This window comes from Prosopis cineraria, unplaced genomic scaffold, assembly GCF_029017545.1.
Source record: "Prosopis cineraria cultivar Desert tree isolate PC_DT_omini unplaced genomic scaffold, ASM2901754v1 PC1558, whole genome shotgun sequence".
Taxonomy (NCBI): domain Eukaryota; kingdom Viridiplantae; phylum Streptophyta; class Magnoliopsida; order Fabales; family Fabaceae; genus Prosopis; species Prosopis cineraria.
In genome coordinates, this window is record NW_026556883.1 from 1 (window position 1) to 12,701 (window position 12,701).

At 35.0% G+C, this 12,701-nt stretch overlaps 1 protein-coding gene and 1 pseudogene across 3 annotated transcripts; one reads left to right on the forward strand and one right to left on the reverse strand.

Annotated features, from left to right (window-relative positions):
• The first annotated feature begins 3,898 nt into the window (after positions 1-3,898).
• On the forward strand, positions 3,899-8,970 carry LOC129300372 (purple acid phosphatase 22-like). Of its 3 annotated transcripts, XR_008590763.1 has the most exons (7): positions 3,899-4,385; positions 4,477-4,768; positions 5,190-5,758; positions 5,847-5,935; positions 6,029-6,234; positions 6,362-6,487; positions 7,888-8,970. XR_008590763.1 is itself a non-coding variant. In XM_054938937.1 (6 exons), the coding sequence occupies exons 1-5, from the start codon at positions 4,077-4,079 to the stop codon at positions 6,228-6,230; spliced, it is 1,461 nt and encodes a 486-aa protein (XP_054794912.1). In that variant the 5' UTR covers positions 3,899-4,076; the 3' UTR covers positions 6,231-6,234; positions 7,888-8,970. The 3 variants fall into 3 exon arrangements, 1 of the variants encoding a protein (XP_054794912.1); XM_054938937.1 differs by lacking the exon at positions 6,362-6,487; XR_008590762.1 differs by having other exon boundaries at positions 3,901-4,385; positions 6,029-6,487.
• LOC129300374 (zinc finger A20 and AN1 domain-containing stress-associated protein 6-like) lies at positions 8,323-9,188 on the reverse strand (annotated as a pseudogene).
• Between the last annotated feature and the right edge of the window lie 3,513 nt (positions 9,189-12,701).

The window sequence follows — 12,701 nt, forward strand, 5'->3', positions numbered from 1 at the left end:
AAAAAAAAAAAAAAGATCATTTCTTCTTCTTCCCTCATAAAATTAACATATACGTTGGATTCATTTACATAACTCCAAAGAAAATTGTGTAACTGTTGTTATCAGCTTGATTATTGCACATAATTGCCTAGATGGTGAAGAGACTGTATGATTCCAAGAATAGCAAGCGAAGTATGAAGAGTTGAGTTCTCATCTATAATATAGAACACGCAAGATCGACCCGCAACTCTTCACACAGACTCGCAAGGGCACCAAGGAAATCCCAGTTCCGCACATCAACCGTGACATGGAGCCCGAAATCTGTTAATAGTAGTTCATGAGTGCTACAGTTCAAAAGCCAGTAGATCATCGTTCTCGCATAAATTTGGCAAACTAGGGTTCTCTCCAAAATAATTGCAGGGTTCTCTCTCCAATCATTCTATCAACTAACTATCACCTTTGAAAAAAATGATCATCAATAAATTAACAAAATATAATCGGTTCAAACATCACCCTCATAAACTCAAAACACCAACATAAAATCAAGCATTAACACTTACTTCAGCGGAAGAATTTACCAGAAACTAAATGGAATCTTCACGGCACCGAGTTTAAACTGGATAGTTTCCCTTTAACGAAAACCAACAAAATCAGAAGAGGGAAATAAGAAGATACCTTAGCGGGACCAATGAAAGGGTTAGATTTGGTGAGAGACATGACATAAGAGGTGGCTTCTTCATTTTGTTGGAGTCGAGAATATGCGGGCGCTAAATGTGATTAAAGTCCATGGCTATTCCAACGGAGCCTACCACTGGTCCCACTTGAGCATGCATGGAGAAGTATGTATAAGCTATGTTGAAGGCTCGACAAGAAGAAGACAATAATTAATATCACCTACGATCTCGGAGGGTTTCCCATTCAATCGTCATTGTCCTCTCTCAGCTACAGTACCGCTCGACGCTACGCCGCGAAGTTGGGATGGCGGCAGTCGCATACACAAACTAAGATTCAAAACGATGCGCTGCATAATGGGCCGAAGCCCAAAATATTAGACTCCCTGACCCAGTTTGATACATGCCTGGATTGCTGACCCGAAATCAGATACCACACGAGTTTTCGTTTTCATTAAACTTTTTTTATTTCAATTGAGTATAATTAATTATAATATAATTAATTTTAATTAAAATTAATTATATTATAATGAAATTTTTTTATATATTACTTTTCAAAATTAAATTATTGATAAAGTTATATTTTATATTCTTAAATTTGTTAAATTTTATTTAAAAACTAAAATATACTTCCTCCGTTAAAAAATATAAAGTATTGTTTAAAATTTAAATGTTAAAAATATAAAATATTTTTAGTCTTTTGAGATATAACCATTACTTTTTAAAAAAAAAGTATCTTTATTAATAATGACTTTATATTTATTATAAGGTGTTTAATAGGGGTAAAAATGAAAAGATGGAGTTAGTTTAAAAGTAGGTAACTACTTTATTAGGATAAAATTTGATTAAAAATATCTTACATTTTTTAATAGGGGGAGTATTATTTAACAGTAAAATTAACTCTATAAATAATCTTTCAGAGTTCATTTTGAAATGTGATTCTGACTTAATAATCAATTATTAATTTTTTTTCTATTTGAGAATTTTTTCTAAAAATTGATTATCTAGGCCCCATAATCAATTATAACATCTTCCCAAATAGGTAGATCAACTAATACGAAAATCAATAATAAAAATTAGTATAATTTATTTTTTATAAATTTGCAGTGCACGAGTGCACGCATGAGAGAGAGAGAGCGCGCCATTGAACTTGCTTAATTATTTGGGTTAGAATTTCTTTGGGTCCAAGTAAGTTCGTTTAAAAATTTAGAACAATAATTTAAGTTTAGTTTAATGCAAAGAAGTGTTTAAAGTAGAGACATGTATTTAAAGACTTGAATCAGAGGGAGATTCGTATCGTACCCGAGCTGGGTAATTCTTTAAGGCCATGTTTGATAGATTGGAATTGTAAAGATGAAAATAAAATTGAAATAAAAATCTGAATAAAATGATGTTTAGTAGATATAAATCATAATTTTTAAGAATTCTGATTTCATGAAAATTGGCTGAATTAGATTCTTTGTTTAAAGCTATGGAATCGGGTAATTTCATAGAATTATGACTTTTAAGACACTTTTACACTCATAAAAATTTTAGAAAGACAATTTTGCCCTAAAAATATATAACCCTAACCACACCCAGAAATGACCATTAGACGTGGCAAATCGAGCAAAGATGAGAGAGCAGTGGGAAGATCAACGACAAGAAGAACGACGGATGACGATTGATGCAATCTGGAAATTAAAATGTGAAAATTAATATTTTATTTATATAGTAAACATATGAGGAAATCAAAATATTTTTTGTAAAATATCTTACTTATATATAATATCTATCATCTATATAATATTTCATTAACATATAAAATACATAAGGAAATTGAAACACAATTAAGCTTTTATTATGTTTTATTTTAATTTTTATATAGGGGTATTTTTGTCTTTTAAGTATGATTTCATTTTCACGTCTTATGTACCAAACAAAAGTAATGTAAGGATTTCATCTAATTTTTCTAACATATCAAATATATTTTTGTAATTCAATTCTATTTCAATTCTAATTTTAATTTCAATTTCGATTTCATTAAAAATTATTCAATCACATCAAATGAGGCCTAATATTATTCCTAAATCCTAGCATCGACACATTCAATTTGAAATGAGCTATCTTATCAGGATAATGAAATTTTGACCATTTTTAGAGTTTATACTTTTATTTTAATTCTATATTTATTAAAAAAATTATATAATATTTTTTATGATAGATTTAATTTAAATGATTAATTTAATATTAAAAAATTAATAATTTTTATAAATTGACGATCTAAATTTACTCCGAACAATGTAAAATTTTTAACTTTTAATCTTTTAAAAAATATTTTTAAAATGTTCCAACTATATTTTTAATATATTATTTATCAAAATAAAAATTATAAAATTAAATTTAAACTGTCTCAAATGCATTTAAAAAATCAATTTATAAAAATTATAAAAAATTAATATTAAAAGAGCCCATCTAGATTAAACATGTAGCATTTAGATTGATTATGAATATATTTATTAAAAAATTATAAATTTTTATTTTAATAAATAAAAAAAAACATATATATATTTTTTTAAGTAAGAAACGGTGCGAAGACGGATCGACCGACGTTACAGACTTACAGGGCATGGAAGACAGCGACGCTTACAAGAGGGGGGGGGGGGTTTTTTTTTTTAAGGCATATTCCAAAAGATATTCTGATATTTACGTGCCACGCGAATAAGATAGTTTTGAAATTCCTAGTTAACTGGAAGAGTAGGATAATCTGACGCGTCGCAGAGCAGATTAAGCAAATAAACAACCCAGTCAACTTAAAATCCACATCTGTATGCTAGTACTAGTACTTAAGATAACCAATAATGGGAAAAAGTACTCGATTTGTAAAAAATAAATTTACACCTAATCAGTATATATAACATCCTAAAAGATGTACTGCTCGTGGATAACACACGACACAGCTCATTTTTCAAATTTTACGCCACACATAAATTCGCGTATCTAGTTACTATATTTTTCTGTCATCAAACACTTCGATTTAAACATGATCATGATCAATGCTGGCAAAAAAATAAAAGAATATATTGCATTTTACACACACATTAATTATAAGCGCGCGAGTTTGTATGCTATCAAGACTCGAGAGATATTTTTTTCGAGTCATCATCAAAATTTTCATGAATATGGATAGAAAGGATCTTGTTTTCCCCGGCGACAATTGACATAATGGAAAGAGGAGAATTTTGTTGGCGTTCATGCGTGTCCAAGAAAAACCAACAGAGACAAGTCAAAGCATTAACCAATCGAGAGGAAGCAAAGTCGAGACTTCCGTGTGGCTGTTGCGGAAGGATTATCCAACATTTCTCTGAGACTTGCTTGAAGCCATTGCAAACTCCCCCGGCCAGAATCGATTTCAAATTGTCCTTTTCATTAGTCGAAAATAAAAAAATGTATTCTCTCTCTCTCTCTCTCTTCATGTCTGCCACTCCTTTATATAATTCCTCCTCTATCTTCAGAAATCCCAAGCCCAAAGCACCATTCATTCACAGCAGCATATTGAAGCAATCAACAAGAAAAGCCCCCAAAATGGGGAAATGTAAGTCATCATTTCTGGTGTCCCTTCTACTGATTCACGTCCTAGGTTTGTCACTGCTTCCTCGGCCCACACTATCAAACGAGCTGAATGAGTTCTCTCGTCAGCCTCCTCGCCCTGTCATCTTCACTGCTCACGACCGCTCCAAATCTCACCCTCAACAGGTTCCTTAATTGTTAATCGAGCACTTAATAATATTTGCGTCATTCATAAGCATGTCTTGAATCCTCGACCGATTGGTGTTGGATTACAAAGGTGCACATTTCGCTGGTGGGGCGAAACCACGTGGGGGTTACGTGGATTACAGAGGACAAGCACGCACCGTCGACGGTGGAGTACGGCAGAGTGTCCGGGGAATACAGCGAGAAGGCAAGGGGGCATCACACTTCGTACCAATATTTTCTGTACAGTTCCGGTAAGATCCACCACGTCAAAATCGGACCTCTTGAGCCCAGCACCACTTACTTCTATCGTTGCGGAGGGTCTGGCCCTGAATTTTCCCTCAAGACTCCTCCGGCTGACTTCCCTATCGAATTTGTAGTCCTTGGTAAGTTGTCGCGCTCATTACTTTTCATTTTCGGTTCGATTTTGTGTTTATTATGCCTCAGGTGGAATTAAACAACTAAATAGAGAAACCTTGGAGAGTGGTTTTGGCTAATGCTTGAACCCAACGCAAAGGTGTGGTTTCTGTGTTCAGTACTTGATTATTAATTTGTAGGAAATTTGGCAAACATGCGGCAACAATCCTAGGCCACATATAGAGGATAATAATTAAAAGCAAAACTCTTTATATATTGCTCAACATCGATTTCCATATCAAAGTTCTTATAACCAGCTCGTGATCCGGGTATAGAGCTTGGATCCGCTGGAACCAGGCTCCTGGCGTTAAACGACAGCGGAAATAAAATGCTAGAGATGATTTTAATAATATATAATTAAATTCATATTTGATGTGCGTGGATGTGTAGGTGACTTGGGTCAAACAGAATGGACAGCATCGACTTTAAAACACGCAGATAGCAGAGACTACGACGTATTTCTGTTACCGGGAGATCTGTCGTATGCGGATACCCATCAACCACTGTGGGACTCTTTTGGTCGTTTTGTGGAGCCCTATGCCAGTCGACGGCCATGGATGGTGACGGAGGGCAACCACGAGATCGAGTCCTTTCCCACCACTTACCCTGATAGCTTCACGGCCTTCAATGCTCGTTGGCCCATGCCTTTCAAGGAAAGTGGCTCCGCCTCTAATCTGTACTACGCTTTTGAGACTGCCGGTGCTCACATTCTCATGCTGGGTTCTTACACCGACTTCCATGTTGAATCTGACCAGTACAAGTGGCTTCAAGCTGACTTAGCCCTTGTTGATCGGATCAAGACCCCTTGGCTCATCGCTCTCCTTCACGCACCCTGGTATAACACTAATACGGCTCATCAAGGTGAAGGCGAGAGCATGAGACAGGCCATGGAAGACCTTCTTTATAACGCCCGAGTTGACTTGGTTTTTGCCGGCCATGTTCATGCGTACGAACGCTTTGTAAGTCATCCCCCTTTAATTCTGTTTCTTTTTTTTTTTTTTTTGAGTTTCTTCTCCTTTAATTTCTAATATTTGGGATCGATTGCAGACTCGAATTTATAACAAGAAGGCTGATCCGTGCGGTCCCATGTATGTGACGATTGGGGACGGAGGAAACCGGGAGGGACTTGCGTTAACGTGAGCTTGCTATGCGTAACATTTTCTGAATAAATGTAAACATGTAGTTTTGGTTTGGTGATTTGATATGCGTGCGCATTTTGAGATGCACAGGTTCAAGAGTCCATCGAGCCCTCTGTCGTTGTATCGGGAGCCGAGCTTTGGGCATGGAAGGTTAAGGATCCTGAACGGGACGCATGCGCATTGGTCATGGCACCGCAACAACGACACTGATGCGTTTGAAGCTGACAGTGTTTGGATAAGTAGCTTAAGCAGCTCCAAAGCATGTCGGAACCCCGCTCGTGATGAACTCTGATTAAGTATTTCTGCTTCTCTTTCCATCAAACTGAACACGGAAACTAAACTTCCAATTAATGAGAAAATGATTTAAAAAAAAAAAAAAAGACATGAGTGACCTTACTAAATGACCTGATCATATCATGCTAGCTCCTTGGTTCCTCATACATCTACAAATCCTCCAATTGAGTAGCTGATGAAACAGGGCCTTGGGCCCTTGACAGCGAGTTGTGCATAAATTTGAAGGTTTACTTTCCTCTGAGCTTGGATCCAAGTGTAAGCCCATTCTGACCAAGGCCTGCGGGCAACTACTTTAATTTAATGAGATTTCAATTAAAAACTACTCCAATTAAATTTTATTAATATGTGTAATTTAATTAAAAATACTTTATATGTAAAATAGATTAAGCATTTAATAACAACATTTTTTTCCAGAATATAAAGTCCAATTTGATGGATTCTGTTTTTGGCATATGGTTTAGTAAATGAAACTTGCTTCCGCTTATGAACAGCATAATTTGTTATGAAAATTTAAAAGTATGCAAATAAATTTATCATATTCTATTTTATACGTTATTTTTAGCATTGGCATTTGGAATTGCCTCGGAAATTGTTTTTTTAGTTAGTTTTATGTTTTCAAGCATTGACTCAAATCCAAGTAAGAGAAAGGAGTATACAGGTGGCTAAATTATGACCACCTAGTAAGTTTTCTTCACTTTATTTTAAACGAAGGCTGACACTGGTACATCTTGGCAAAGAATTAAAAAAAAAAAACTGTTTACTACATTAGATGCACCTATAATCAAGAGTCAAAATTGTATGAGATAGATTCAATTAGTTGAGGTACTTACTATTCTGTCCATTTTAAATTATAAAATATTTTTTAAAAAAATTTACTGTTATAAAGTATAAGATACATTAACAAAAATAAAATTTTATTAATAATTTTTTTAATATTATCATTTTTATTATATTATTTCTTTAATATTTTTCACTAATTAGATATTAAACGAAAGATATTTTAAAAAATTATATTTATATTTAAAAAATAAAATTATAAAATACATTTGATAAATTTTTTTAATATGTGTAATTTTATTTTAAAATATTTTATAATTTAAAATGAAATGAATAGCTAATGGAAGAGCAATAATTTATCAAAAGAAGCCAGCATTACAAAAGCCGGCCGAGAACACCAACTAGAGACACGTGTATCTCTTAGGATGTCATGGTGATTTATTAACGAGAATTCATCCATCATCCAAGCATATGAAGACGCGTAGACAACAATCCCAGGGACAAAGACACTTTCGATTTTTCCTCCATCCTGCAGCCAGCTAAACCCCCCGCGTTCATGTCCGCTTGTCCACCATGGTTTCCAATCGCTCAATCACTGACAGCCTGACTTCTCGCCTGATTTATTTTCAAAATTATAAGAAAGTTATGTACTACTGTTGATCGTCATCATTTTCAATGCAAATCGCGTTGCTAGAGTGAATAATTATAAGGGATGGTTAAATAAAATTGTTATATGATACGATTTCTATTCAAACCTGGCTGAGCAATATAGCATCGTAATTGCAATGATTAATTAGCTTTGCTTCGCGTGGAATTAAAATATGCTTCTGTGTTAATCCGGGGTGGTTGACTTCTGACTATCTATCTATCTTGCTCAGTACAAGTGACACACTCACTCGTCCATTTAAAATGATGACAAGCGCAAACGAGGAAGACGATAAGGTGACATCCACACTCATACTTGAAAATACAAACACTCCTGATCCGCACCGAATTGGCGTTAGACAGATCAACTCTAAATGCTTCACAATTCAACCACCCACTGGCTGGACCCGACATCTCAATTCCAATCAAAACAAGAAAAGGCAATTTTTCTTTCTCTCACAAAGCAAAGCCATAAATTCTCCCTCGACTCTTTCAACCCTCCTAGTTTCTTTAGAAGACGGGAACTTAAAATCTCGTCTCAAGAAATTATTAATCCTCCTATCCAGCTTCCAATGATCATGACAGAAGTTCGCTGTGGACGGTGCTGATCATTTTGTTCGCATATCTTATCCTAGATCGCCCTGGCCCCCGACATCCTACGGTGCGCATTAAATCCTTTCGAGTTTCTCAACTTTGATCAAAGGATTTGCCAGAGTGATTTCCTCTCGACCCACCCTCTTGAAATCGAAGCCACACCCCTGCTTCTCCAAATTCCTGTGGGTCCCACAAAAAGTGACACCACACTTGCACTTGAAGCCGATCAACCTGACTCGATTCCGGCATGTAGCACATCGGTTCGGTTGCGCGGCCGCCACTTCTGGCCTGAAGGATGCAATGGCTGAGCTCAACACATCGGCTGAAACTTTCAGCAATTTCAACGTTGGTGTAGGAGCGGGGGAGACTACGGCCGATAACGGAGATGAGCCAGGGGACAGCAGAGAAGCAGTGAAGGAAAGGGTTGTTTTGATGGTGGATTTGGTAGACGCTTCCTGTTACTCCTTCAAATGGAAATTCCTGTAGCACTTGGAACAAAGATTCATAGTGGCCGAGCTGTCAAAAAAGCCACAGTTGTTAGCACAGAATTGGTGGCCTTCGGGAGCCTGGCATCGGTGCTCTTCCACCAGATTGTTCTCTTTTTGCAAAATGTATCTAAACTTCTCTATTCCATTTTAGCATTGTAACGATTTCGATGAACACCAAGCTGCCTATGTTTTCATGTGAGTTTGCTATCAATATTGTCCACCAAGTTCTTGTAATCTGACTCGATAGGAACCTTTTTAAAACCAAAATCCCAAACCAGACGTAGATTTCTAAGGATTGCCTACTCCTCTACTTCATAAGCACTACAAGATCTTGATTAATGGCAAAAGCCCACAATCCAATGGCCTGTATGGTCTCTGAGCACCCCCTCCACATCCAACTACTCCAACCGGTGATGTTCTTGCCCTATCAACATTAAATTTGACCTACCCATCTAGAGGTGGTAACCAAGAGTTGACTGTGGGAAGTTATTGCTGGAGTTTAGATCATCCTTGCCACGTTCAACAAAGTTCAAGTGGCCATGATAATAGAAAATGGGTCCTTTGGCTTTTAGAATTTTGAATCAAATACACTACTATTCCGCCATTTCCATAATTTCTAGATTATAACTTCTTATAGCAAATCCTAGTTAGAGTTACTGTCCTACCAAACTTTCTTCTTCAAATTAGCAGTCATCCAGTCCTTTAAAGATATGGAAAAGAAAAGAAAGTGGTACCTTTGCGGCACTAATCTCTTCCAGATTTGTTGGGCATGAGTACAATCTTTAACAATGTAAAGAATATCCTCCACTTTAGTCTAACACCAATTGCAATTCGTAATGCTTTGAGACCACTTACTCTTCCATGCATTGAAAGATAGCCGATTATGGAATGTTTGCCATATAAAGAACCTTTTCCTTTCAGCTCCTTTCTATTTCTAGATACCTTTAAATGTTGTATCATATACTTAAAAGTTTCTGTTCCATGTCATAACATCATCTCCCACAGTGGTTATTGGAGGCATAACAGATATAAGCTTCTGTATAACCTTCATTAGTATAATTATTGATAATCTGATGTACTCCTATACATCGTAAGTAGTTCAATCTTTAACTTTGCTTTCTAGCTCCTCTTGTGTAACATCCTGCAAATTCATCCCCTAATAATTAACCTAATTAAGGGTAATTAAGTAGGATTTATGTGGTGTGAAATCAAAAGGGATTAATGAGTATTTTTAGTTGAGATTTCAAGTATAAATTAGGTCTAAAGTGAAATTGAGTCATTTGGGCATTAAAAAGTGGAGAAAAATAATAGAAAAGTTTATGTGCCAAATGTCACGAAGTGTGTGTGGTGTGCTGCGGCATACAGAGCCAAAGTACATGAAACAGTCTCCTTTGTACCACATACCGTGGCGCATAGGGATAAGCGCTGCAACACACAATATGAATTCTGCAAAAGAAGGAGATGCAAACTGTAAAGAAATTAGAATAGTTAGAACATAGAAATGAGGAGAATGAAGAGAGCTCTTATAGTGCATGATTTTAGGGAGGACATGAGAATATTTGAAGCTCCTAATCATTGAGGTTAATGTCCTACACCCCTTTCCTCCCTTTCTCTTCCATTTTAAGGAAGATTAAAGTCAGGGTTTGAGTTGGAATGATAATTTTGGTCCATATAGATTATGGGTCTAAACTCATTAACTTAAATGGAGTTAATAAAAGTTGTTTTGAGTATTTAAATCTAGAAATTATGAGTTTTGACATTAATGATAGTTGGGAGCCATCAATGTCCAAAAATAGGTATTAAATATGAAATTATAAAGGTTAATAAGCCATTAATGGCAACATGAAGGTTTAGTGAAGCTACTAGGAGATAAAGAGAGTTAATATACTTAATGGGTAAGCTTGAATGTAAGAAATAAGGGTATTGACTATTTTAAAAGTGGAAAGTGAGAGCTTGGAAGTATGTATTTGACAATTTTAATGAGTTAGACTTGATTAATTATAGATTAATTGTCCAGGCACTATGTTTAGATTGAACAGCAAGCTTGAAAGCAAGTTATTAAGTGATAAATTTTTGACCTCTTAAAAGTTTGAGATGGTCAGGGAAATCTTATCATAAGTAGTTATTTATTAATTGTATTGTAATGTAAGAATGGATTTATTTGCTTATATAATTGAATTTGTAAATGTGAAAGCATGCTATAAACTCTATGATATTGTGTTATCTTTGATGTGACTAAAATGTGTAGTTGGACTCAGTTGATTTTCAAATTATGACATGTAATTGGATCAAAAAGTACGTAATGTGCGATGCGATGATTGCATGGTTATATTGTCATGTGAATACTATATATGTGGTTAAAATAGGATTTGAAATGTGTTATAGGATTAAAAGTTTAAGTTGAAAAGTTTTGTGAAAATAATATGAATGCTCACTTGGATAGTGTCATAGCGTGAGCTCAATGTATTGTCATATAACATATGAAATTGTGAAATGTATGAGCATTATAAATTGCATGATCATTGGCAGGCATTCGCTTGGGGAGAGGAGTATAAAATTTGTATGGTATTTATGGTTGCCTTCCGGTACATGAAGGCTAAGCCTTATCTCACTGTTTATAGAGAGTCTATCCCATAGTTTGTCGAGAAATTAGAACTTAGCTATCTTAACTTGTTTATCGAGGAGGCTAATTTAAGGTATACAACACTCTAAATATTTGAGAGTGGGGAAAGCCGTGGTTTAAGAGTGAGTTTTGTAATATTTGACCAGGTTACACCTCACAATTGGTGAGCTCGGATAGTTCAATTATATAGATGGAGCCCTATTTGATATTACAATGCACAATTTTAGTCAAAATATATAAGGAAGGTATAAGGTGGAATTGATTATGAATATGTGTCTATCCAACATGTAGCATAGTTGTTAAGTTTGTAGCAAGTCATAGTAGCGAGCGTGCCATTGTCAAAGAGTTATTTGTGTTATGGCAATATGCATGAGATTAATGATTTATGTCATTGTCACATGTCTATGTGTTTTGTGGTAATGTACCATGTAATTTGAGATAAGATATGTGAAAGTGAAGTGAATTGTAGAATTATAACTTGTATCTTGTGTAATTGAATATTTTTTAGTAATCAACTTACTTTATGTGTTTAAATCAGTTAATATACAATTGCATATGGTAGGTGTATGTTAGTTATTGAGTGGCTAGACTCACCTCTCTATTTTAATATTTTAGACTCTAGCCTTATTGTGAAAAGGAAAAAGCTTCCAGAGACTTAAGAATCTAGGGTTCCTATTGTATAGCCTTTCATCTTTAATTATTTTGTAATGATTAAGTATATTGCTAATTAAGATACATTTTATTTACATTTACACTATATTATTGTTTATGATGCATGGAATGTATTTTGGGACTTGGGATATTATTTATGATAAATTTTAAATGTTGATAGGGTCAAAGTACTAATACAAGTATAGTACAATTGATTTAGTCATAATATTAAATATTTATTGTGAAATGCAATGCTAATGCCTTCCCTTTCTATTTTTGGTAATAAGAGGTTGGTGAGTGAAAATTTGATATTGTCTATTGAGCATGGTCTAGATGTTAAAAATGGCATGTGGCACTTGTATGGAGCTTTGGACACCTTCAAGTTGTGAAAATGGTTGAAAATGTATTTGGGTATCCAATTTCTTTGTGTGATATAATTTGAAAGTTAAACTCATGCCATTAGCTAGTTTATAAAAAGAACTCTCCGTAAACATCTAAATCATCTCAATTGGATATTGGATGGAGAAATAGGGCATGTCAGAAGTTGTCTTGAGTTGCTATAAAAAACGTGCAACACGCTGCAGCGTGTGGCACAGAGAAAGAGCCATTATGGTGCGTGTGCACACATCGCAATATTCTGCTCTGTTGTTAACTTTTAATAGTTTTCAACTGTTTTTGAGTTATCACTTCT